Consider the following 27913-nt stretch of genomic DNA (forward strand, 5'->3'; position numbering starts at 1 on the left):
AATAAATTTTTGCAATTTTATTTCACCTGTTGAATATAAATCTTATATCTAAAACATTGCTGATGAATTAAAAATATTGAAAGAAAATTATGATCCCATAAACATATCAACATCTCAGCTCCGTAAGTAAAGTGAGATGTAAAAAAAAATTGAATAAAATTTTCTTCTCTTTCAGTTATTTTTAGAAAGAATTGATGAAAACATCTAAATCATTGGAAAAAGATCTCTTCAAACCGTTTCTCGGAAAAGTCTACTAGATGCAACGTTGGATTGGGTCTTGTGAAATTAATTTATATATAACTACCAATCAGAAATCGGTTCATCACGTGACTTAAAATATATACCGAATAATACTCTTTCGTAAAATACTGTTCTTTAGAGATCTGAAAGTAAAGGCCTGAAGATATTCCATTTGTGAAGGTAAATAACTATTCTTTTCTACGTTAATGCATTATTATTTCAATTATATCTTAAGAAATTCGTAATTTTATGTTTAGTTTCACTTAGTTTATGTTCTGATTTGCTTTTATTTCGAAATTGCGATCATTCAACTTATAACGAACCCTTCTAATTCTGATTAAGAAAATGGCTCAGAATTTGATGAATAGAAATCTATCATTTCTTATATTCGAAAAGTTATTGCGGCGCTAAAGTCTTAGCTCGTAAAAATATAAATAAATGAGATTGTTGAAATGATACGTTGTGATTTTAAACTACATTCGTTGTCATATATGTAGTTTAAAATTAAAGCTTCATTACAATTGTAAAACTCTAAAACTATGATTCTCTTTTTCAGTATTCTTGCCGTAGAGATAAGAACAGATTTATTCGATCAGAAGAATCCGAAGTCGTCAGTCTACCGTATAATCAATCTAATATAAGGTAGTTATTAAATCCTTAAAATATATATTCAATCTAACATTTTCGATTTTAACTTCACATTTATTGCCATTCTTGTTTGTTTGCTTTTTGTGTTTTTTATTTTTATTTTATTATTATGCTGTTGCCATTTTCGGTCGCCATATGTCTTCGTCAGTAGTTTGAAAATACTGTCGAGATTGTGAATTATTCTTTGCGAACCATTTATTTTTTAAGCAAGAAATATACTTGTATTAATATGTTTTGTTTTGAATTTTTCTACAAAGAATAATAATATCCTTAAAGAAAAATTTTCTTATAAGAAACAAATGCCTCTTTTATTTTAAAATATTTTACTTACATTACAAATAAAATTTTTCAATTGCAACCAGGTTTGAAAAATGTAGAGAATTTAAAATACATCGGACTTTTCGTATAATTTAAGCTCAATGTATTTATATTCTGTATGAATGTATTTATATATATATTCTGATAAAAATATAGCACATTAAATAAAAGCATGTTAAAAAAACGTTTAGCTAGAAAAATGAAATATTCTCTCGTCTTAAATAAAAAATTAACAAAGCAATGAAACTTGATTTCCCAGGAAGTTTGGCGATTTGAAAGGAGATGGATTGTAGACAGTCTAGTCCGCTTAAGCGCTTATTTATTTATTTTCAGTTTTTTTAAGCTGTGTTTTTGAAAAAATATTTTTATTTTATTGACTGTTATCGCGTTGGGTACCTTTTCTTTACCCTTCAGTACGCTTACAATAGCAGCTATTAGTTTAACATCTATGAGTAGTTATTTAACATAGAACATCGTTTGATGATATGAATTTAGTAGTGTATTGTTTTCGTTTTGTATTGTTTATTTACAGCATGAGTTTAGTAGTGGCATTTGCTTGGTAAAGTTAAGAAAGATTTCTTATTTTTCTTAAAGATTGATACCTTTAGTCTACAGTTATTTTTTTTTTTTTTCACTTTCAATGATGTCTTAGATTTTGATAAATTTTTTTAAAATTTTATTTCCGACTTCAATAATTTTACGGTATATATTGGATGAAAAGATTCAATAAAAAATGCATTCAGTTTTTACATTATTTGTTTTGTATGAAAAGTTTCGCTCGAAATTTTTTTATTTTATTTTATTGTTTCTAAGAAATCGCGTTAGGTTCATTTTTTTTCTTTTTTACACCTTTTCACTCTTATTTAGTAATATTTTTATTTAATTTTATAGATTAACTTGTATCGCCTCGTTGTTCTACGTTTTTTTACGTGTACGTACGTGATAGATATTGTACTATAGTATGTTATATAGTTGTGGATTATTTCACTATACGAGTTAGAGTAGTACCTTTTTCTTATTTTCTTTCTCGTTTAGCATAGTTAAAATATTTCTATTTAATTTTATTTATTAAACGAAAATGAATGAGGAAGAACGGCTTATATCCATGATAGCTGATTCGGAGAAAAAACGATCGAAACACGCAGACAAGAACTGTCTTTTTATAACACGGCCGATCTTCACTGTGTAATGGTTCTCGGGCAGAACCGATTTTCCACGTTATTGATTCGACGAAACTTAGTGATCTTAGTACGACAACATTATAATGAAGCAAATTTTATACCTTTTCATTCCCCATCTTTTTCTAATAATAATTTGTTCAACTAATGATAGAGAAAAAAATTATAGTGCTCAAAATAACTGAACAAATACTTCAATAATGAAGTAAAATATTTGTTCAAATAACTCTAATTAGCAGAGTCAACTCCTCCATTTCATCATAATCATGTGTAAAAAACGGTGTTCCCTTATCAACGCCCTAAATATATATTTTTAGAACCCTTTTCTAAAATAAAATCAAAGACATAGAGACATTAGCTGGTTCAAATTAATATTTAAGAAATGAAGAAACAATAACTCTTTTAATGTATGTCTAATCACTACTGGGGAGGATAGTATTAAAAGCATCAAAATCAGTATGATTGCCTAATTAAACCAGGAAGTGTTTCTAATAATCGCCTATGAACTCCTCTTTGTTTTTTCCAGAATCAGTTTTTTATGTTTTCAGTCCCGCCTTCTTCTGAAATGATTCGTTAGACAACATTTTTGTTTTTTTATCACTTACAGTTCCTGGCCAAATTATTAAACGCACTCTAAAATTCTATGTAAAATCTTAATTATCAGGTGATACTATACAGCTTTATTGTTTTGACGCGACTGAAACCGGTTTGCGCTAGTGTATCAATTGGTTAAACTAGACGATATATAATGTAAAGTAGATGATTGGATAAACTAAACGATATATTATATAAATATAGAACATTTATTACATTGGTATATTATAGTAATTAGACCAAATTATTAGACGCACTGTACTGTTTTAATAATTACATGTTTTGCGGGATTTTATATCTTTTATATTTAAGCATACATGAACTTGGTTTTTATTCATGAGATTTTTTAAATACTTCCTATTTGTACTTATTTTTGAAGTATTGTACCACAATGTTAACCAATTGATACACGAACGTAAACAAGTGCAAACCGGTTTCAGCAGCTTTAAAACTGTATAGTATCATCTGATAATTAAAATTTTACACCGAATCTTAAACTGCTCCTAATGATATGACCAGAGACTATTAATTTGAAACACCTAATATGCTTACATTTTTACTTTGTTTTTTATAAGGCCTCTAAAAATTTATACTAAAGACCCTGGTTTCATATCATGTTTGGAATTTTCTCATTACTGTTTACATAAAATTTTCTTATTCCAAATTTCTCACAAGTTGAATTAATTTTTTCATAGTTATTTAAAATTATAATATTCAACTAAATTATTAAGTATTTTTGTATTTTTAATTTACTTAAGATCCCCAACTTAAGCAAAAAACTAAGCATTTTTTCAGATTTATATGGTCTCTAATTAGTGTTTAAATTAATAAATACAATAGCCTCGATCAGTTGAGGCATACATCACGTTAAAGAGTTCCAATGATAAAAACCAGGTTCTAACATACTCGAGCAAGAAAAATATTTTTTTCATCAATTCTCTGGGTTGATAACTGTCATGGAAATCTTGAGTGTGTAGTGTATCTACCACTTTCAATTCACTAGTATATAAGACATGTTAATATGCGAACTAATTATTAATTTAGTGTTGTGTATTAGTTGTTCTTATAATGGCTAATATAATCAAGAAAAAGGTTTTTTGTTAGAAACTCATTATTTTATCATGATCATGAAAAGTCTTTGAAAATTATTTTGCATTTTGTTAATGTGTATAGTGCTTAAAAATATTTTTTTGAGTGCTTAGAAAGTATTTAAAATGTGCTTATTTTTTGTTGAAAGATTTGGCTACGCACTTTTTGATGCATCAAATGTCCTTCAAAAGTTTTTTTTTTCCTCCTTTTCAGCTACCATTACTGAGTACTTTACTGATCTTTTTTTCTTTGCGTTTCTGCTTTAGATCTATGTCAAGCATAGATTAAAAAAACTGAAACACGGGATTGTTCTTTTTTGTGCTGAAGTATTAAGAATTTCTTATCAGCAATTTTTGCTTATTCCACAGCATCTGCATTTGCTATGTCGAAGAGATCGGCCATAGTTTCCACAAAAATATTCATTGTTCGTCTTTTCCTACAGATCTAAACAATTTTATTTATTTATTTTGTAAATTTTTCCATTTATCGTAGAGTTTGACTAACTTATAAATGCAATGGTCAGTTCTTATTGTAGGAGTTTACTTAATTTACTACTCCCACGCGTTTGAAATTAGCGTGTGGTAAGATAGTTTAGCTTCAACGATTTGATTGGAAATGTAGCTCATACAAATCTTTTCTTATCTTGTGAGACGAATTATCTGATGAAGTTGATGCCATTTTACAAATCTAGAAAAAAAAATTCGAAAAATTTCTTACAGTTAAAGGAATTGAAACAAAACGTCTTCTTGTCGACAATGATCCCAAAAAGGCGCTAAAGGAAAATGTGTGACAGAAAGGAAAGTTTGAAGCAACTCATAACAAGAATAACAGTTACCAATTATAAAAATTTACCACAATATAAGATAATTAAAAATCTGAAAAGGGACTTTTTTAATGAAATTTCTAAAATTTCATCATCGATGAAGGTCCGATTGACTTGAAAATTTTACACATCCTTTTTTTCATAAAACAGGGAAGTCGAAGCTAAACTTCTAAAAAGTTTTCAAATTAGGGGGCACCCAAATATATATATAAGTTCAAAATGTAGAGAAAACATGGAAAAAAAGGAGGAAGAAAAAAAAAATAAAATAAAAATAATAAGAAACCGGGACAAAAATCTGAAAAAAAGGGAAAAAAATCCGGAAAATAAAAGTTGCAATCTTTTTATCAGCTCACACGATTATATCCGTAAAAAGGAGTGCTTTCTAATATTGTATCAATTTAGCCAAAGCAAAATATATAAATATAAAAGTGTGAGGAGCACTCATAAAATATTTTTACAAAACATTTACAACAAATAAAATAGAACACATAAAGTAAAAATATCACGAAAAAACAGAATAAAACATGAAACGAAATCTATAAAGCGAGTAGCGAATTCAAATGAACTTACATGAACGGGAAATTTTTCAAGAATGATTTAAAATGTTTTCGCAAAAAGATTGTCAAATTACAAAATATAAAAACAGAAGCTCAAGTTTTAGTAAAAGCGTAAATAGAGGAGTTTTGTTTTGAAGTTCGTTTTACTGCAGTACTGAAGTGCGTTTGAATTGTTAGTTACCAAGGATGGGCCCGAAAATTGATGTGAGTAAGGTAATATTATACTAGATAATTTAAAGGAGTTGACAATTAATAATTATAGAAAATTAACTTTTATTTAGAAAAAAAAATAAAATAGAAAAGAGAGAGAAAGAAACTTGAATTGCCTGTTTTGCACATAATTTTAGCCAAGGATATGCCCGAAATGGATTTGCGCATGGTTAAAATTATAGAAATTAACAAAGAAGTATTTTTAGTAAATTTATTTACAATAACATACAATTAAATTCTATATATAACTTAATGGTTTTATATAGAATTTAATTACTTTATTTGGGTAACCATTGTTTTTTTTTATCAAGTTTTGAAAGAGTTTGTCTATTTCTTTTTGAATAAATAAATATTACTAGGCATTCTTTTAATTCTATTCATTTGATTAAAAATGGTATTTAAATAGATGTTTTTAGAAACATTAGAAGTCCAAGTATTTATTTTATTTATATTAAAATAATTTCCTTTATGGTATAAATCAACAAAGTAGATATTTTCTTCTTTTATAATACCCGAATCTAAAAAATTAAAACTAATATTATCATCATGATTACAAAGCAAGATTAATTCCTCGGGGTAAATATTGTTTAATAAAATAGTATAATCTTGAAAATGAAAGATAATAAAATCATCAATAAATCTGAAAACAAATTTAATATTAAGAGTATAATTTTTTTCATAATAATGCAAAAATAAGTTAGCTAAGAGAGATGAATAATTAGATCCATGTGGTATTTCATCTATTTGAATAAAAATATCCTTTCCATCGTAAAGATAATTATTAAAAAGACAAAAATTAATTAGAATTTCCCAATAATCAAAATTAGAATTTCCCAATAATCAAAATCGCAATAAAGGATATTTTTAAAATCATAGTAATAACTCAAAAGGACCTCTTTTGGTTTAGAAAGGGGAATGCTATTGAAAAGATCCTGGAAATCAAAAGTCGCAATAGAATTAATTTTATAATGTTTAATGAATTCAAAAATCGATTGATTATTAGTGATAATCCAAGAAAACCCTTCTTTAATAATTCTTCTGTTAATAATTTTATTTAAGTAGTTAGAGAAAATGGTGCCACGTTTAGTTAGGTAAGTATTAGATCCACATGTCATTGCTCTACATTTTATGGGAATTTTATGAAATTTAGGACTGATAATTAAGTAAGGAAATTGTATATTGCTAATTTTAATTTTTAACCTCTGATATAGAGATAAATTTTTTTAATGACAATATTATTATTTAAATTACTAAGTTTAATATTTTTACTATTTTTTAACTCCGTATTTAAAAGTTCAACATAGAATTTTTCACAGAAGATTGTATAATTATTGTTAGCTTGGTCTATGGGAGTAATTGTAAAACTTTTTTGTAGTTGCTTAATTGATAAAACAATTTTAGAAGAATTTGTTAAACTGTTTCTGTTATTTAAATTATCCTTATTATTGAATACAAAGTTTTTAGAGTAATAATAAACACCCCACTTCCATTCTGTTAGCATACTTAAAGATAAAGAGAATCTATTTGATATCTTTAAAGAAAAACTATTGAGATCATTAAGAAAGCAGTTTAGAATTTTTTAAAATTATATATGGTAAATGGGTCTAAATTTTGTGCCTTTTATCATTAAATTCCTAAGTTCTAAGTATTATAGAATATTTAAATTACCAGTAATAATATGTTTATGATGTTTATTAACTAAATCAAAATATTTCTCTTCTTCACAGTGACATTCATAATCGGATACATTAATTCTCATTAAATTTTTGCTTATATCATTATAATTAAATATAGTTCTACCGAGAGATTTATTATATTTAAAGCTTTTAATTATGTTAAAATCTTTTAATGGAAATAAAGTTTTAAAATTTTCAAAAATAGTTTGAAATTTGATCTTATCGAAAATAGGGTTTTGAAAGTTAATAACGAAATATAAATTATCTTAATTTTTCTTTTTATTTGGAGAAATTTTACTCATTTTGGCCTTTACAAGATCGAAACAAAGAATTTTGAAGTGTAAATTAATAAAAGAAACGTTAATAATAAGATCTTGAAGCTTATATACATCATTTTTCTTAAGGGAGAAAACAAAATCTTTAACTAGTTTAATATTATAATGTTTGTTAAAATCTTTTTCCATATTAGAAATAAAATTTATATTTAATTTGTCACTATTACTTGTTGATCCCCGTTTACCTCGATTTGTACGCTTATCTTTAAAATGAAAAAGTTGAGGAGTAACCAAAGTATATATATATATCAGATGATACTATACAGCTTTATTGTTTTTACGTGACTGAAACCGGTATGTACTTGTTTATGTTCGTGTATAAATTGATGAAATTAGACGATATATTACATAAATATAGAATATTTATTATATCAGGTATTGCATTACTATATTGTAATTGTAATAATTAGATCAAATTATTAGACGCACTGTAGTTCTTAAATAATTACATCTTTTGCACGAGTTAATATGCAATAATTTTATAATTAAACTTACACGTAATGGGTTTTTATTTAGAAGATTTTTTATATACATTTCATGTGTATTTATTTTTAACGTATTGCATTACAATGTTAACCAATTGATACACGAACGTAAGCAAGTGCAAACCAGTTTCAGACGCGTAAAAACAATAAAGCTGTATAGTATTACATGATAATTAAGATTTTATATAGAATCTTATAGTGCGTATAATAATTTAGACAGGGACTATATATATATACTTAAGCTTTTTTTTATTAATAGAATTACATTTAAAATAAATAAAAGACTTAATCTTTTAAAATGAGAATAAAAATATTTATCCTTCTCTTATAGATCAATGCAACGGATACTTTTTATTTCATTACTAATGCAGACTTATTAATTCACTGTCGCCTCTAATCGAAAACAAAAATCTATTTATAATTTTTATTCTAAATTTCTAACCACAAAAATGTTTCAGTTGCATGGTTATAATAATTCTCATAAATTTGTTGGCGACTCATGTACACTTCTCCTAACCACCTGAATATCCATCACCAATATAAAATGGCACCCTGAATATTCCTTCTTTCACCATATATATATGTATATATATATATATATGGGTGATTATCATGAAATATGACAATTCACTGTCCCTTGCTCCAAGATCTAATACCATAATACTAAAAGGACTTTTTTTTTAAAAAAATAATGAATCGCATTGCTGTTAGCATTTTAAAATGACTTTGCACCAGCATTGACTGTTTTGTATAGTTCGAAAATTTAATTGAACTTCAAAATGTCATATTCCTGGCATGTCCCAACCAATGTTTCCAATAATAACAAGCTTCAAAATTTCCCATAAATGTTTCAATATCTAATTTTTTTTATCTCAACCGGTGTAAGCATTTCTAGAATATACGCAGAGGGTATTATTTACAAAAACGTCGTTTAAAATAGTTTTTTCTGTCAATAATTTGTTTGTCCCAAGAAAATCTGTCATTTTCCTGGCTACTTTTATTTAGTGGCTTATAACCACAATAGATAGAGCCAGCAATCAATATCTTATGTTAATAGATTGATTAGATACCCTCCTATATGAACATGTCTTGTTGCATGAATAGAGAATCAATTTTCTGGTTCAAAATCTATTTCAAAAAATTTTTCATGATGAGTCGGTTTTTGTGTTGTCAGTTTCCTGGCTTCTTGAAATCATTAATAACATAAACTACATAGATTTATCTGAGTTATTTTAAGAAATTCTGTTGTTTTCTGCAGAATGTAAACGTCTTAGGTCAAATTATTAAATTAAAGTTATATGCTATAAAATGGCGAATTTGTCATTATCCTGGCTGTCATTTTCCTGTCTTATGAATTCCAGGACATTGAAGTGTTACCAAATATTTTTTTAACTGCTAATACTGTAAGGAGGGAAAGCAAATATTAGCCTAATACCAAGTTTATGTATGATTGTAATATGGTTGGATTTAATCAAAGTTATTTATTTATTTAATGGTTGATTATTATACACAATTTTATTCAGTACATATCAGCAACAAAAACAATTCGATTCTTTCTACAGTGAATAAAAAGAATTAATTTAAGCAATTTATGGTCCATCTAACATAAAGGCTTAAGTTGAGTTATTTACTATTAACTTAAAAGGACTGTTTTTTAAACTTCATTTCATTTTCTGGCATTCAAGATTTGGTGAATTTCTATTTTTATTTTTTTTCCTGAGCAAATGTCAAAAAACTACACTGCTGTCTGTAAGATATTAATAAATGTAACTAAAGAAGCATAAAGAAAGAATTTTTAGATTGTTTTGAAGACTAAATTTGAAGAAATTTTTTGGTCCGAATTGTCATGTTTAAAAAGAATCACTCATATATTGTTCAGTTGACATTTTACAAATTTGGTGCAAAAGAAGAAGAAATCGTTATTTCTGACAACAAACAAAATAATTATTTTATATAGTTTAGTGCATAGTCGACCAACAGTTAAATGTATTTTTTTCATATTATGTCTCGTATTCGAAAAAACTCTCCCAAAAATTTTCATTCTTTTTACTGGATTAAAACCCCCGTTTATTTTACATGAAACTTCCATCTGTTCATTATAAAGCATATTTCATGGGCTGTAAAATACAAAATAGTATTAGATTACTAAATATTAATTATTTTATTGGATATAAAATATTATATCTTCGAAATTGATCAAATCTTTCTATTTATTGTTTTGTTTTGTTTCTTTTTTTGTATAGGCGTACAGTGCTACAGCTATAACCATGGATAAGAATGATGAAAAAGCCCTGGTTGCTGCGTAAGTGTTTTAGAATAAGTTTTCTAGTAAAGTATTTGAAATTATATATTATTTTGATGTTCCAACCAAATAACTAGAAAATTATCGAAATCATAAGAAGCTATTCATAAAAAAAAAACTTTGAAAAAATTTAAAAATACATACCCGCATAGTTAAATTTTTATTAACTATTTTCAATGTAAGTGAAACCTATTAGGTTAATCAGCCTAATAAAATGACTACACGTCTAAGTTAACCGCTATTATCAGAAACCATGTTTAAACTACTACAATCAAGGGGAGCAAAAGCGTTGTAACCTTATGACCACTGAAATAAGTCTTCTACTATTCTTCTACGACTACTAATGTTCAATTGTAATTTTTTTTACATGTTTTAATTTAAACGTATTTTTTATACATATATTTTATATTATAACCTTCGTTGAACAGCCGACCCATTTTTTGGATTAATGGCTACTATTGTTCAACTCCGCAGCTTTGTAGTTTTGAACCCAATCCAGAAGACAAGGGAACTCCTGGACAGAGTACTGGGAGAAATGTGCCTTCGTGGATGATTTTTTATGGAATTAACCAGCATTTGCGTTACATGGAGAGGAAAAACTCCCAGGATTAGTCTGAAGGCAAGGGGACTCTAACCCACGAACTATCTACCACTGAGGATATTTACGCCGGCACAGTAGTCGGTGTAAGCCGAATGCGGAATTCATATCGACCAGCCCTAGCTTGGATTCGAACACGGCTCACCTGATTGGAAGGCGAATGCTCTATCCCCTGAGCCACCACGACTCAATTTAAACATATGAAAAAAACTGTTAATAGCTTCTGTAACGGATAGGTTTCTACTATAACTTTAGTCGTAGTGTAACTCCACAATGGCAGAGGGTGCGTTTTTTGCTTTTTCAGGGGCGCCATCTATGGCCAAGAATGCAAATTCAGCCACACGTACGTCGCATCCCGTATTAAAGGGATAACCCAATCATGCTCCTTTCATTCATCCAGAGATCATAATTTTGACCTAAACCAGAGAACCATCTATCTCTAATTCAGAACCCCAGAAGTATTGGTTTGTTATGGGAACTTGGAGGACTTTGTTGGCCCGATGGATTTAACGTGCTCCAATCACCATTTAATACACGGGGATTCTTCGTCCGGCCGGATTCGAACCCCTGTTCTCGCGAAAACGAGTCCAACGTCCTACCGGCGGCCAGGCTATCCAGGCCTACACAGAAGCATCGTTTATTTAAATGATTCCCTTTAGTTTAAAATAAGGATAAATTGTAATATCATTTATTGTAATGTTTAAAATGGTTTTTTTTTTTTTTTTTTTTTTTTTTGCTTGCAACTATACAGTCGCTGGTCAAATTATTAGACGCACTATAAGATTCTATGTAAAATCTTAATTATCAGGTGATAATATTCAGCTTTATTGTGTTGAAGCGACTGAAACCGGTTTGTACTTGTTTACGTTCGTGTATAAATTGGTGAAATTACGCGATATACAATATAAATTTGACAATTAGGTAAATAAGACGATATATTATATAAATATAGAATATTAACTATATCAGGTATTCAGGGGTCTGTCCAGACATTTTGTGAAAGGTCCGTTTTTCGTGAAATTGTGAAAAAATTACTCACATTCTTTCAACCAGGGTCCGTTTTTATGAATTTGTGCAAACAGGGTCCGTTATTGCAAAAAAAATATTTTTTTCAAAGAGTTTTTAAATTATAAAGACATACAAGATTATGCTCAACACTGCAAAATTATAATCAAAAAAATTAAATTTTAAAAAATAAACAACAATTGCTGCTTTTAAACTAGAGATACAACATATAAATAGTTGGTATTTAGCCTATACTGCTGAACGCAGAATATTCATTTCGGACGAATAATGAAAGAATCGTCTGCCGAAGACAAAACTTAATTCGTTTACATCCATCTCTCTTGTTTTCTGCGCTGGAAAGGGTTTAATCGATTAACAAAATAACAATGAAGATAAACAAATTTATCTTATCCGATTAAAAGAAAAATAATTTTGTGGAGGGTCCGTTTTTAAGTTAAAATATTTTGTGAAGAGTCCGCTTTTAAGTTAAAATATTTTGTGAAGGGTCCGTTTCTATGAAAAGATATTTTGTGAAGGGTCCGTTAACGGACCCAAATTTCTTCTAAACAGACCCCTGGTATTGTATTAGTATATTATAATAATTAGACCAAATTATTCTGTAATGTTTTAATAATTGCATGTTTTGCACAAGTTTATATGCAATACTTTTATATTCAATATATTTTTCATATACTTCCCATTAGTATTCATTTTTAACGTATTGCATTACAATGTTAACCAACTAATACGCGAACATAAACAAGTGTAAACCGGTTCGTAAAAACACTAAAATTTTAGAGTATCACTTGATAATTAAGATTTTACATAGAATCTTGCAGTGCGTTTAATAGTTTGTCCAAGGACTGTAGGTTGGTGTGGTTAATTGGAATAATTTAAATTTTGTCTAAGCACAGCTAAAAAGATTTATTTGTTTGTTTTTTTAGCTACTCTGCAGGAGAAGAATCCAGTGACATGGAATGTGAAGAGAACGAAAGTACGTTTTGTTGTTATCTTGTGTGGAATGAAATGTGCCTATAAAATGATGACTTACTTATTCGTGAGTCATTAATGATTATACACTTCTAAGAATAGTCTTCAAAAATGTTTCGAAATAATTTTCTAGATTCTTATTAAGTGGAATCTTTCTTTATTGCAATTACTGCGATAAACTTCGCTCGCTGCTATAATTAGTAACTACACATTGTTGTGTTTTAACGACGTTCCTTTATTTAATTTATTTGTTAGCTAATTTCTTTCTAATTTGTGCGTTCTTTGGCTTTTGTCTGTCACCTAAATTATCAACTATGTTATATCTCTTAGTTTACTTTTTTTTACCATGTTAAACAAAATCGTCTCGTGCAACCGCACTGTTCTAACGGACACGTCCATTTCACTTCTCGATCATTAAGTGCTGGCGGTCCATGCTGGCAGATTATGCCTGATATTAGGTATTCTTAGCACACTCTTCTTACTGAAGATCCCTGGCTAAATTATTAGACGCACTATTAAGATTCTATGTAAAATATTAATTATCAGGTGACAGCTTTACTGTTTTCACGTGACTGAAACCGGTTTGTTTACGTTAGTGTATCAATGGGTTAAATGAGACGATAGAAATATTCATTATATCAAGCATTATACTATAATAATTAGATCCAATTATTAGATTAATAATTATATGAAACATACTTTTTAATTTTTAACGTAACCAATTGATACAGGAGTTTCATTCGAGTAAAAACAATCACCTGATATAGTGCGTCTAATACAATCTTCTCATCTTGAGTCATTCTTAAATGAATAAAAGCCCTGCCAGTGTACACTACATAAGCTTTATATTTGTATAAGGCCCGTGACTTTTAGAACCTCAGTGCTGATGGGGGCAGAGCAAGATTTACCGAAGCGCTTATTTCATTCACAAAGAGTCTTGCTTTAAATTACATGTCTGTTACTGGTTGTTAAACCAATGGCTATTCTTTAATTTAATGAAAATAATTTGTTATTGCGTAGAATAATGACTTATTTTAAAGCAGATGATGAACTAATAAATATAATTTATGAACCAGCATCCTCTGAAGATGAAGAAAGTGTAGAGGAAGAATTGAATGAGGCTGCTGGATGTTCAACAAGTGACACCAGCGAGCCAAGAAAGAATCCTGATGTAACTAAAATTTTTTGCCGTCTCCTGAAACAACCTCCCAAAATTGAAACCGCTGCTTTTCGATTCATGGCTCAGAAACAACGAGAGAGAATGTATGAAAACTTCAAAGTAAGTTTTTTTCTTTAATTCTTTTCTCTATTTAAGGCAAATTTTAGTATATTATGCCGACATTTCGAATTTTTTTTTTCGAAAATAACTTTTCTAATTTGCTTAAAATTCGATTCTTTCTAAAAAAAAAAGTAGAAATCTATAGGTGGTTCTCTAATTTATTTTTCAGCCTTTTTTTTTTGCTTCAAATAGCAAGGCAAAAAGTACAAATATCCAAAAAAGATATACAGTCTCTGGCCATATTATTAGACGCACTATAAGATTCCATGTAAAATTATAATTATCAGGTGATACTATACAGCTTTATTGTTTTTACGCGGCTGAAACCGGTTTGCTCTTGTTTATATTCGTGCAATAATTGGTTAAATTAGGCGATATATAACATAAATGAGACGATATATTATATAAATATAGAATATTTATTATATCAGGTATTATATTATTTTATTTTTATAACTAGATCAAATTATAAACAGCACTGTAGTTTTTTAGTAATTACATGTTTTGCAAGAGGTTATAGGCGATACTTTTATATTTAAACATACATGTAATGGGTTTAGATTTAGTATATAGTAAGAAGTATATAGAGATTTTTTATATACTTCTTATTTGTATTTATTTTGAACGTATTGCATTACAATGTTAATCAATTGATAAGCGAATGTAAACAAGTGCAAACGGGTTTCAGCTGCGTCAAAACAATAAAGCTGTATAGTATCACCTGATAATTAAGATTTTACATAGACTCTTATAGTGCGTTTAATAATATGGCCAAGTACTGTATATGATGCCGATGAGCAGAGAGATTTCTTAAAACTTTGACGATGAATTTTTAATTACGCATATTTTTCATACTTTTTTCTCTCATTATTTTGCATTATTATAGGTCAAAATAAATGAAAAATATTGCATTTAGCATTTTAACAATTTATAGTTATGAAATACAGCATGAGACATAGGTGTTCTGCTTTAAAGTTAAAATCTTCCAAACACTAATTTTTTAAAATTTGTACTTATTTATGTCTAAGAGAAACAGTTATTCATCTTTGAAATTTCTTTAATTTATAAAAGCAATTATTGATACCTTTTTGAATATGAATAAAATAAAAAAAATTTCAAACTACTTTTTTTGACTTTTAAATTTTAGTTCAAATGTTATTCAGATAATATAACAGTTTTTTAGTTACAATTAGATTGAATTTTATAGTTAAAAAATAACAAAACATATTTTTAAAAATATATAAAAGGGACACCGGTAATCTATGGCAGAAGGATAATCTAATGTTATAAAAATTAGTGAAATTGCATCAGAGTTTTAATTATCAAAATCTTATTAATTGGAATTCTTGACACAAGGTGCCATTCATCTTATTTACAAAAAATAACGGTTAGATTTTACCAATCATCAACTAGTATTAATAGATAGAAATAAATTTTTTAATTATTCTCTCATATGTATCAGTTGTAAAATAGTAGAAGGTGCTTAAACGTGCTATGACAAATATCCATCGTAATCAGTCAAATAAAAATAAAAAACTTTTCATGCATAATTTAAGAGTTATGCTAAACATAATGACACATCATAATCTGAAAATCAGGAAATTTAAAATAAGAAAAATAGGCCGGGATAGCCTGGTACTGGTTGGCAGAGTGACGGACTCATTTTCGTGAGAATGGGAGTTCAAATGCAGCCGGCCGAGGACTCCTCGTTTAGTAGGTGGTGACTGGATGCACGTTAAATTTGTCGGGTCACAAAATCCTCAATGTTCCCATAATTCACTCATAACGAGACCACATTTAACGACAATTTATTGTCTTAACAATTAATTATTGTCTTAACATTGTCTTAACAATTTCATTATTCATTAACAATAGAATAATGAAATTGTTAAGACAATGTTATAAGTACAGGGATGCCAACTTGCTCCGCTTTGTAAAATAGTATTTTCGAGTGGTAGCGAAATTTGAGTTAATTTTAGTTTAGTATTTTTCATTTTAAGTAATGTTTTCACCACTAATTACCAAAAATTATAAGTATCATATTAAATGCAACCTTAACTCATCAATCTACTGCTTACTCTATTAAAAAGTAGGTGTAACTATCTTTCTTAACGAATATTACTATATAATTTCCTACCACTTTATTAAGACTACTCCAGAAAGCGGAGCAGTTGGCATCCCTGTAAGTATATTAAGAACGCATTCCTTTGGCGAGCAATTACCTCCCCCCCTCCTTTTTTTCTCGAATTTTACGAGAGAAATAATTTTGGAAGCATGGAGTTGTATCAGAAATAATGCAAAAACTTTTTAATGAAATTGTACATCAGTAATTATTTAAAATTATTAAAGGTTTTAAGGTGCATAATTATTGTGGCGTCATCAAGCAATAATTCAATAGTTTTTCAAAGGTTTCGAGAGACGGGTGTAACCTTTAATGAAAGGAGGTTAACTGGCACAGCTTTGCAAAGAAAGAATGGACAACTGGAATTGGGTGAAGCCTTTTAACAGTGTACTTTTTTTTTAGTACATCGCTTTCTCTGTAAATATTTGCCCCAAGCTTTGTTGTTATTCGAGGTTCATTGTAGGTTTCCCCAATACTTCAGCTGTCAAAATAAGGGTTTTCAGATGCCTAAGTGGGCATCCCATTGTCCCCCCCTAGAAAGAGCTAAGGGATAGTTCATTCCTTTCTCAGAGCTTTCCCTTCTTATGACGTCACGCCGCACACACATCTAGGAGATCGCAAGCATAGATATTATGAAAACTTTGCATCATTCTCTCTGTAAGAAAAGTTCGACTTTTTCATGATATTCGCTTTCAAACTTTACACAATTAAAACATTATTTCCGTTCAAAAGCATAATTCAAAAGAAATTTTCTTGGCATAATTATAAAATAAATACCATTTAAACTAATAAAAATATTTTACTAGTCGTCGTAAATGACGCTATAAATACTTTATTTTAGAATTTTCAGTTTTAATTTTTATTATTAAAAAAAATTAAAGCATACATCAAAACCTTATAGCTACATATTGCTCAATATCAATAACTTGTAAAGTTGGGTTAAATTTACAATCCTGATTTTAAAATATGCCGTTAATGGTAATTTGTTTATACGTAATCATTAAGAAACAACAACCTTAACGCTAATTACTAAAACAAAATAATAATTTAGGTTCATAATAATATTAGAAATTTTACAATTGTTTATAGATATTTAAATTTAAGATAATATAATTTTTAAAAAAATCACAAATATTTAGAATAACTACATTAGAAACTATGTTAGGAAGTCAGGAGTATTTTAACTATTAATTATTTATAGTTTTCATTTAAGTTTTTATTTTCTTTGACTTTATCCATTTTTTAATTTTTTCGCATGCCTTTCTTTTTGATGTAACGAGGCGGTTTCTATTTAGATGACGAATTCTTATAAAAGTTCTTAGACGACAAAATAAGAGTATTGCTTTTTTATTTACTACGGGATATCGATCCTTATAAATTCTTTGATGACACACTTCCATCCATGCTGCTGACCGAACAATTAATCCTGCTATAGAAAATTTTATCCATTCCGTATTGCTCCCCTGTTGTTGGATGTACTGAGAGGATGTTATTTCTAATTTTGAATCAACATTTTAAAGGCTACCAGCAGTATGTATCCAGCAATATAATTCAGTCCAACTTTTTCTTGTGAATTGATCATTTTGTTTATCAAATTAAGGTCAATATCCCAAGACATAAGAATGGAGTTAGTTAAGTCATGTATTATATCTTCAATGTTGTCTAGAATATCATTATTTTTGGAAACTATATTTTCTGTTGTGTATTTTTTAATTGCTTTTTCGAACAATTCCGCAGTTAAGTAACAACCTATTTCTAAATTTTTATTTCTATGCGTACTTTTGACGAAAGATTAGGTAGCTTATTTGCAATTATCAAGCGTTTAAGTTAGAGCTAGTTAGAAGTAAAAGTTCAAGCTTTGCCCAGCCGTGAGGTCACAGGGGAAAATCGGAGGTGTTTGGCGCGGCTGGAGTTTCTTCAAAGGAGTGAACCAGCCCTTATTCTCTTTAGCCCTAACTGCAATGAGCATAACGACATTTTTTGTCATGAAAATCGTTTGAGGCGTGATGATATATGAGGCGTGCTTATAACTCAGAAGAAAAAAGCCTCCATTGTGAAACTCGTTGAAATTTGATCATAAGTCAACGGGTTAATAATCATTGTCAAAATGAAGTTGTTAGAACCTAGTGGTTAACTATCACAGCTTGATTTAAAGAATTACGATATATTCCTCATTTAAATATTTATTTCTGACTTCTACCACATAGACTTTATTTTTGACGAGCATTGTATAAATATGTGCTAAATGTGGTGATAGAGGATTAAACAATACAATAAAGGTTGGACTAAAGTGTCAATTGAATGAAATGAATTATAAATATTATTTTAATTTTTTAGAAAAAGATCGAAGAGCAGAAAGAAAATGTCGAAGCAAATAAAAAGAAGCTTTTAAAAGCTGTAAGTATTTTAGGAATGGCTTTATGTAAATTCATATAAACATTAAATAGTGTATGTAGTAAACTTTTTGATCTTATTACCATTTGTCATAAAAAAATTTATTACTGTTTTATGATTTTAACCTCAAAAATTGTAAAATCCATTCCTCTACAAAATAAAAATTATTTACCAGAGATACCTGGGTTACGTTAAAATCTAATGTAATTCATAGAAAAACAAAAGTTTTATTATATAAATCTCTTTTAAGATAAATTTTAACATCTGCTTGTGAAACCTGGACCATATCTTGTACGGATGAGGCTATGTTGGGTATTCTTTGAGAGAAAGGTCTTAAGATGTATTTTTGGAGAAATTCAAAAACAATGTGCGTGGCTTAGAAGATCAAATCTAGAGCTTTATCGCTCATATAATGATCCTGACATTATTAACTTTAATAAACGACAAAGAATAAAATGGGACACATACGAAAAAGAGGCAGGCCGAATTTGAAAAGGATAGATGGTCTAGAAAAAGATCCTCCCTTAGGTCTAATAAACTGGAAAACTCATAAATTAGCCTGGAAAAAACTTCTTGAGAAGGCCAGGGCCCACCTTGGGCTGTCGAGCCATTGATGACCTGGGTTATGTTGTTGAATTAGTGTATAAGATAGTATTCCATAAAGTTTATATTTTCCTCAATTTTTGTGGACAAGTAGGTATGTTGAGCCACACGATTGTTATGCATTTTTTAATGTTTTATAAGTAAATATATGGTTCTATGCATATTTCTTTAAAATGTCTAATCCTTATAGATGATAGTTATTTCAAGTACTAATTATCTTATTACAAATTGCCCAGTAAATCAATAATCCTATGCTAATTTATTAATTTATATTCTGTTTTATAACAGGTGTTGACCCAATTCTGAGTTTGTGACTATCAATGTTCAACTATGTAGCCTTAAACTTTTAAACTCAACCCATAATACAAGGGAACTCCTGGATCAAACATGGGGACAAACTAGCCTTCGTAGAGGACTTTTTGATGAAACTAACCCGCATTTGCGTTACTTGGAGACGTAAGCCACGAAATCCTTCAGTGGTTAAGCCTACGGCAAGAGGATTCTAACCCATGATCCATCGACCATTGAGGATATTTTATGCCAGCAATGTGGTCGGTGCGAATCTGGGAGCACAATGCGTATCAACCTATCGTCGCTAAGATTCAAAACTGGATCACCTCATAGGGAGGCAAACGCTCAACTCCCTGAGCCATCGCGGCTCTCTCAATTGCGTGATTGGAAGAATTACTTTTTTATCTAATGAAAATAAGAACTAAATTTTTCATTTTATTATCAAAAAGTAAAGCATTTTCGCTGCATTCTATTGTGTTTAAGGAGGTCACGGAAATCAAGGCTCCCCAATTTCGTAACCAACAGCATACCGGTGGCAATAGGGTCTAAAATGCGTACCAAACTTCCAGACAAGCTGGGACTTGTCAACATGAGGTTGGGTGGGTTTCAAACCGCCGCTACGGATCGTCAGTTCTTCCGAAAATTCTCCCTCCCCTTGTTCTTCAGAAAACACTCCCCCCCCCTAAAGTTCTTCACAAAACACTCAGCACCTTAACCACTGAGCCATTGCAGCTGATTCGCATTATCATCATAATTCTGTTTTAGTCACTTTAATTTGCTTTTTCCCGCCATTTAAACTATCAGACGGGCCGGGATAGCCTGGTTGGTAGGGCACTGCGCCCACGTCCAAATGGTCGTGGGCTCGATCCCTGCGGCCGAAGACTCCCCGTGTAGTAAATGGTGACTGACGCACGTTAAATCTGTCGAGTCTCAAAGTCCTCCATGTTCCCATAACAAATCAAAACCTCTGGGGGTACTGAATTGGAGACTGATGGTTCTCTGATTCAGGTCAAAATTACGATCTGTGGATGTATGAATGGGTCCACTCTATAAACGGGTGTGGCAAGAAGTCGAATTCTTGGCCATAGATGGCGCCACTAGAGAACATGAACAATACTGCCTTAATGTCATACGTCAACAACAACAACAAACTATCAGACCTTACCTATTGCGAGGCCATGCGTAGGACTTTTCTCCGAGGTTTCCATATTGTTTGTACTTAAAATAATTTTATCAACTAAAATTATTTTTCAATTTTATCTTATAAAACGTAACATCCCCTTCTTTTCAGTGGAAAAAGCAACGAATTTTGCCCACACTTATTAAACTTTCTTAATAAAAGATATTTTCAATCATTAAATATTTTTTACTAATTATTTCTATATTTTAACTACTCAAATAATGGTAATAAATATTGGTAATATAATGGTAAAAATTTTTTAAAAATACTAATACAATTTTTGCATTATATTAGTATTTTCATACCATATAATTTATGTAATTTTTAAATGCCAAACTTTGAAACAAATTGGCTGTCTTGCTTCCAATAAATAACAATCTTAACTTAAATTATAACTGTTTTAAATACAGGAATGAGATTTTTTAGCGGATTTCCGCTTTTTTCGTTTTTGTCTCTCGAATTTCAGCCTTTTTGTCAAAAACTCCGATTCTCTAAAATTTCCGTTTCTGTTTAAAAGAAATTTTTAATAAATATTCCGTTTTTTTATGAAAATTTAGCCGTTGAAATAAAATTATTATTTCTGATTTTCAAAGATGAACAGAAAATTCACATTACTTAGCTGCCAACCCTTTTTGCATTTTTACTTATTTTAGCGATTTTCTCCGCTTTTCCACGCGGACAATAAGATTTTTTGCATTTTCACCAGTCCACTAGATAGCTCGTATTTTAATATCAAACATCGATTTTCGTATTAACCTGATTTAAAAGTTGAGCGTTATGATTCTTATTCACGCGATTTCAATAACATACATTGCAATTCTTATTAAAAATCCAATATCGAGATCTGTATTTACTCGTTTTTAAAATCTATGTACTAGCTATTTGTATTCACGCGATTTAGAAATTATGCATCGTGATTTGTATTTGCGCTATCTGAAAATTACGCATCATGATTTGTATTTTTATATTTTTGAAATCCAATATCGAGTTTCATATTCATTCGATTTCAAAATTCAATATCGTGATTCCACACAGATTCACGTGATTTTAAAATCCGAGATCGCTATTTGCATTTCCGTAATTTTCAAAATCCTTTATCGCGATTCGTGTAAGTAGTAAGTTTTTTTTCTTGAATTAGTTACTGTAAAGGTGACAGTTTTTCTATCGACGATTGTTGGTATACATAGACATTACAACATCAGCGAAACTGGATGAGAATATGTGTATGTTTAAAATTCAGCTTTTTTACCTTTTGACCAATCTCATCCCTGTAAATGAGATTTTTTTTCAATGTAATGAACTTTTTAAATCATAATTTTTTGTGGACTGCTTGAATTGGAACTTAAACCAATACTTTTTTTCAATAATTACAATGAGTTTTGTTTAAATTGGACAGCTAAACTAATTTACTATAAATTTTGAATGATGTCAATTTAATTCAGTTTTGTAATTTAATTTATAAATTATATTATATTACTATTTCAGTATAATTCCTTTTCCTACCTAACTACTGAAGATCATGAAGCTGACAAGATTTTTCAAAATCGTGTTGCTGTAAGTAGTTTCTAACTGGTTTTTAATAATTTGGTAAACTGTCCATGTTTTGCTTTTTTAATAATAAGCTCTTATCAAACATTAAATTAACACATTTTAGTCAAAATCTTCAACTTTTTTACCATTTTAATCTTAAATGTTTTATCCTACGTTTGAATTCTATAATTTTTAATTTCAATTTAAATCTCCTCATTAATATATTAAGCTTTATTTTGATCATTTTTAAATTTTAATATTCAGTCTTTTGGTGTTATCTTAATTAAATTTTTCTTTGAAATATTATTTAGCTTGTATAATTTTTGAGTTTATTTTGAGAAATAAGCAATTCCAAAACAATCATTCATCTTTTCTATAGATAATGCGGCAAGAAAACCCGGACAATCAATTTTCAATATAACTTCATTAAAAATAAATAAGTTAACAAAATGAAGTAATGATAAGTTAACCAATGAGGTGAACCAGGGCTCGATCCCAGCGATTTCTAGTCGAAACGAATTCCGCATCCGGCTTGCACCGACCACAGTGATAACGTGAAATATCCTCAGTGATAGATGGATCATGGGCTAGAGTCCCCTTGCCGTCAGGCTAACCGTGGGAGGTTCTCGTGGTCTTCCTCTCTACGTAGCGTAGATGCGGGTTAGCTCCATCGAAAAGTCATTCACGAAGGCAAATTTCTCCCAATACTCGATCAAGGAGTTCCCTTGTCTTCTGGATTGGGTTCAAAATGACAAGTAAAATGACAAGTTGTAGTCGTAAACCCAAAAATTGGGTCGACTGTTCAACGACCGTTATAAACTAAAATATAAAATAATAAATAAAATTAATTGATTTCCAAGTGGTTAGCGCCTTTTTGCACTAATGCAGAGGCACTTATTTAAGTCTTCCGTGCTAGGAAAGAGTCCCTTTAACTGATGAAAAGCTCTGTAGTGTATCTACCACTACAAAAATATAATTCTAATTCATTAGTATATAAGATATGTTAACTCGAACTGTTACAAATAAATAGTCAATAAAAGACCTTTGATATTTTCACTCATTTTTCCCCCATGATACTACATTTATTGTTTGTCTTATCTGGTTTTAAATTTAAAATTTTTTTAATTAAAATTTATTTTTTATCTAGATCGATGATTTGGAATCCGACTAGTGTTGTTCTAGGCCCGAGAAGCTAAAAGAAGTGGATAATTCTTTCATGTTTTCCCTTCGGAGCCGTCATATTGTTTCTTTTTGTCATGATCCTCAAGTTCTACTTTAATATTGTCACTGTGTCACACTATTATTTTTTTTTTTTGATGAAATGAGCAAACAAGAACACTTTTCAACTCAATTCAGTAATTTCACGGAAAAATTATCTTAACATAGACTGAACAGCTATTTAAGTATGTCAGATTTCCTATTAAAACTAAAACTACAATTTTTGATGCGAATTTTTGTATTAAGATGTATTTTTATTTATAATAAATGTTTATATATCACGTGATTAGTAGGGAAACGGAGATGCATTTTACCAGGAGCTCTAAAATTTCCCATGCTCCAGAGCTCTTTTAGTTTTATAAGAGTCAGTTTCCTAAGAATCAGGCAGGATTACATACTTGACATGTTAAAACTATATAACGCGAGTTTTCATTATTTTTTATTTTTCCGAGGAGAAAATTTTTCTTAAGGATTTAGGGGTCAAGACTGAAGATTCTCATGAATTTTGAAAAAAAAAAAGACATCTATTTACATGTGGCAATGCTTTTTGTGAAATGAGTGAACCATGACATTGTCCATTATTTTGTCTTCTACTACTTTCACACTAACACCAATGGACCTTTGCATCGAAGGTCAAAAGTCATTCAAAAATCTTCGAAATAAAGCTGTTTTCTTAATTTTTGACAGTCAAAAAATCTACTTATGCCAACAATGAGTATATATTTCTGCGAATGCATATTAATGAGTAGAACCAAGAAAACGTGTGATGTACATTTGGCGTGATTTGAAAGTAGCAAGAACTGAAAATTTCTTCAACGTCAATAACTGATCGGAAAACTGACTCTTAATAATTATTTTTTTTCCAACTTTTTAAATGTTTCGAGCTTAAAATAAAAAAAAACAAAAATATTAAAGATTTTTGCGTTTTTAATTTCTGGATGATTCTACAAATGCAGATAATTTGTGCCTGGGCTGATATATCTTATGTAATTTTGTTTTAAATCGGGTTATACGGCATTCATTTTGATTCAAATATCTAATAATTATGAGATACTAATCATGCAATTATCAAAAATTTCTTTTTACAATTACAGTGAAATCTCCTATTATGGACACACCTGCAAAACGGACACCTCTCAATTCGGACATATTTTTAATTCCCCGGGATTCTTCTATGAATAAACCGTTATGTACATTCTCCACAAAAATGACACCCACACGCGGTCAGTCATTTTTGCCCTGAAACTTTATTTTCTATCTCTTTAAACTTTATTTTCTATCTCTTTTATTTTCTCTACTTTTTGTAAGTTTGAAAAAGAAATAATATTTCTGCTTTAAATTGCGAGAAACAAAATATGCAACTTTTAACCATTTTTAAAGCATGTAAATTTTTTGCCTTATCCATAACTAAAAATATTGTTAAGCTATTTCACTATTAAAGAATCAATTCCATAGGTCCTCATGACTTACAGGTATGCATTACTTTTTTTTCTTCTGTGTATCATAGGAGGTTTACTTTCAAGGAGGTGTTAACAATGTTTCCTATCAAGTGAAAGGTAGGTATGATATTAACCTAATAATTGAAACCCACTGAGGACTAAAAGCTCATATTCGGTATCATATGTCTGAACTTAAATACTTGTGCTAATAAGAAAATTATATTCATTTATCTGAAGCTACATCTAGAATTACGTATTTATGTATTCTTTTTATCGAAAAAATATTTTTTTTAAATTTAAATAAATATCCACGTGGATAGTTATTGTTGATTATTTAATTATTACTATATCTTTAAAATTATTCTAAAAACAATTTACGGTGTTAAATCCATTATTGAGGTACCCTTACCGTAAACGGGAAATTCTTTCGGTCCTTAGAATGTCCGGTTAACCGAGGTTTCACTGTAAATGCAATGTTCCTTTTTATATTAATTAATATTATTTTTTTATTAAAATTTCAAACTATAAGCTGAAACTCAAAAGCTTGATAAATATATTGTAAAATTGTCTAAAACTTAGCTGAGATCGTGCATTGGAAATTTTTCGGCTACTAGTCCCTGGTGAAAAGCTTTCTCAGGTGCTAAAATTCTGATTGATATATAAACGGTTAAAAAAAAAGTTTTAATTAGTAAGATATATTATTCTAATGTAAACGAGATTTTCAGTTTAATACTTATTTGACATATTAAGCCCTAAACATTACAATTCATGATAATAACAAAATACGTTAAAGAAATAGCTTGGTCTTATTCTCTAGAATATTTTAAACATCAATTCAAAAATATATTTTGAAATTATTTTACAGCTGCCTTTTAGAAATATTAAAGCAGTGTGTAAATCACTAATTATGAATCGCTTTGTTAGCTATACTATCTCTTTGTAATAGGTTGGATCTTATAAAACTAAGCAGTATCAAATGTATGATAGATCAATTGTAAATTGCATTTAGTTTAGTTCTAGTTTCAATGGAAAATTGGCAATTGTGAAGGTAACTAGTATTTGCTTCTAGTTTGTTTGTTTAATTTCTCTGGAACACTTTGAACATCGATGTGTGAATATATTTTGATATTCTGATACTGCTATCTTTTCAAAATATTGTTGCAGTGTGCCAATTATTGATTATGGAACTACTTTGTTTGCTATACTATTTCTTTGTAATAGCTCATAAAACTAAACAGTATTAAATGTATGGTAGATCAATTGTATATTGCAACTGACTTGTTTGCTCAAATGAAAAGTTTAAGCATTTTGAATTATATGATGATCTCCTATAAGTTTGAGTTTCTCATATTCTACATTTTATTTCTTTAGTGTCACATAATATGTTAATGTGTATGAAATGTTTGCATAAATAATGCGTGTAAAATTTAATTGTATTGGAACACTGATTTTTTTTTCGTATCAATAGATGTTTTATTACATACATTATTTTCTCTTGTAAGTTTATTGAATATTGTTTTATAATGTTTTTGTGACATTAAATAAACTTGAAATTCTAAAACAGTTTACTTTTCTTAATTTCTCCATGGTCTTACTAAATAAAAGTTCCGTAAATTAAAAAAGAAGTTACAATTTTTTTACTAGCTTCCACTTTAAAATTAAAAGCTAGATACTTCTATTTGGCAACTAAATTTATTTGGAAATATTAAGCATTGTGTTGATTACGAACACTTAAAAATACAGATGGTTTTCGTAATTTTACTGTCATATTTTTTGAATATTTTCAGAATTGAACGAACCCTGTAAGTGCTAACCTTTTACAAATCAAAAACATTTTAAACATGGATTAGAGTATTTTCCTCTCTGAAAACCCCAAATTCCCTATTTCTGAAACCATATGAAATTAACCTCAAATTGATTCACTGCTTCGTCAGTAATAACATGAGCAAAATTAAAACATTTAGTTTTGAGAAATTATAATTTAAAACTTTGCTTATTTCTAATATATCTCACACGAGTATCTAATGACCATTACTGGCCATAAGTTTCCTAGATAAATTGGAAATTTTTATTATAAAAAATTTTAAAAGTGTTTTTTTTAAATATGTAAAACTGATGATAATTTATCAGTTGTACAGTTTTAAAAATTATACAATGGCAGTTATTACAATTTTTCCATGTTCAGTAACTGATTTAATTATTTTCTAAAATTTAAATATCGCTTATAGTTATTTATATGTGACTGTCAGTATTTGAGACTTACAGTATCCAACGAAATCATAAAATCTCGTAAAATTTACGATTTTAACCAACTGCTCGCTTGCTTGTGTTAAATCGAAGCCTCTAAGATTTTTACTTTACCAGAACAAGTTTTCTCCATAAAAATAACGAATAAAATATCCGTTGTCAGACTGTATTTCCACCAAATCAAAATAAAGCATTCACACCGAAGCTTTAGTATTTTATAACCGTCGTTGAACAGCCGATCCAATTTTTAGGTTTACTACAAATGTTCCGTAGTCTTGTAATTTTAAACCCAATCCAGAAGACAAGGGAACTCCTGGATCAAGTGTGGAGAGAAATTTTGCCTTCGTGGAGGACTTTTTCATAGAACTAACCAGCATTTACGTTACATGGAGAAGAAGACCACGAGAACTTCCTATGCTTAGCCTGACGGCAAAGGGACTCTAACGCACGATCCGTTTGCCACAGAGGATATTTCATGTCAGCACTGTGGTCGTCGCAAGCCGAATGCGGATTCGTATCGACCAGCCATCGTGGGATTCGAACTCGGTTCACCTCATAGGAA

The 27913-nt window shown here is 29.3% G+C and overlaps 2 protein-coding genes across 2 annotated transcripts in view; one reads left to right on the forward strand and one right to left on the reverse strand.

Annotated features, from left to right (window-relative positions):
- LOC107440969 (centromere protein V) overlaps positions 1-27913 on the reverse strand; it is a 46674-nt gene that overhangs the window by 12622 nt on the left and 6139 nt on the right. The window lies entirely within an intron of this gene.
- Positions 250-26566, forward strand: LOC107440968 (uncharacterized). Its single transcript, XM_043048405.3, has 8 exons — positions 250-420; positions 797-882; positions 10397-10455; positions 13003-13052; positions 14125-14327; positions 18787-18846; positions 22403-22471; positions 23595-26566. Exons 3-8 carry the CDS (start codon positions 10421-10423, stop codon positions 23616-23618), a joined length of 441 nt encoding a protein of 146 aa, XP_042904339.2. The 5' UTR covers positions 250-420; positions 797-882; positions 10397-10420; the 3' UTR covers positions 23619-26566.

The sequence above is a fragment of the Parasteatoda tepidariorum genome, chromosome 12 (assembly GCF_982258835.1).
Source record: "Parasteatoda tepidariorum strain Cologne lab strain chromosome 12, Ptep-v5.0, whole genome shotgun sequence".
Taxonomy (NCBI): Eukaryota; Metazoa; Arthropoda; class Arachnida; order Araneae; family Theridiidae; genus Parasteatoda; species Parasteatoda tepidariorum.

Bases quoted from the DNA above. Each gene is read 5' to 3' on its own strand.
- LOC107440968 (XM_043048405.3), top strand. From the start codon at position 10,421: ATGGATAAGAATGATGAAAAAGCCCTGGTTGCTGC. The intron at 14,328-18,786 runs GTAAGTTTTTTT...TTAATTTTTTAG, and splicing joins GAATGTATGAAAACTTCAAA to AAAAAGATCGAAGAGCAGAA. The intron at 18,847-22,402 runs GTAAGTATTTTA...TTACTATTTCAG, and splicing joins AAAAGAAGCTTTTAAAAGCT to TATAATTCCTTTTCCTACCT.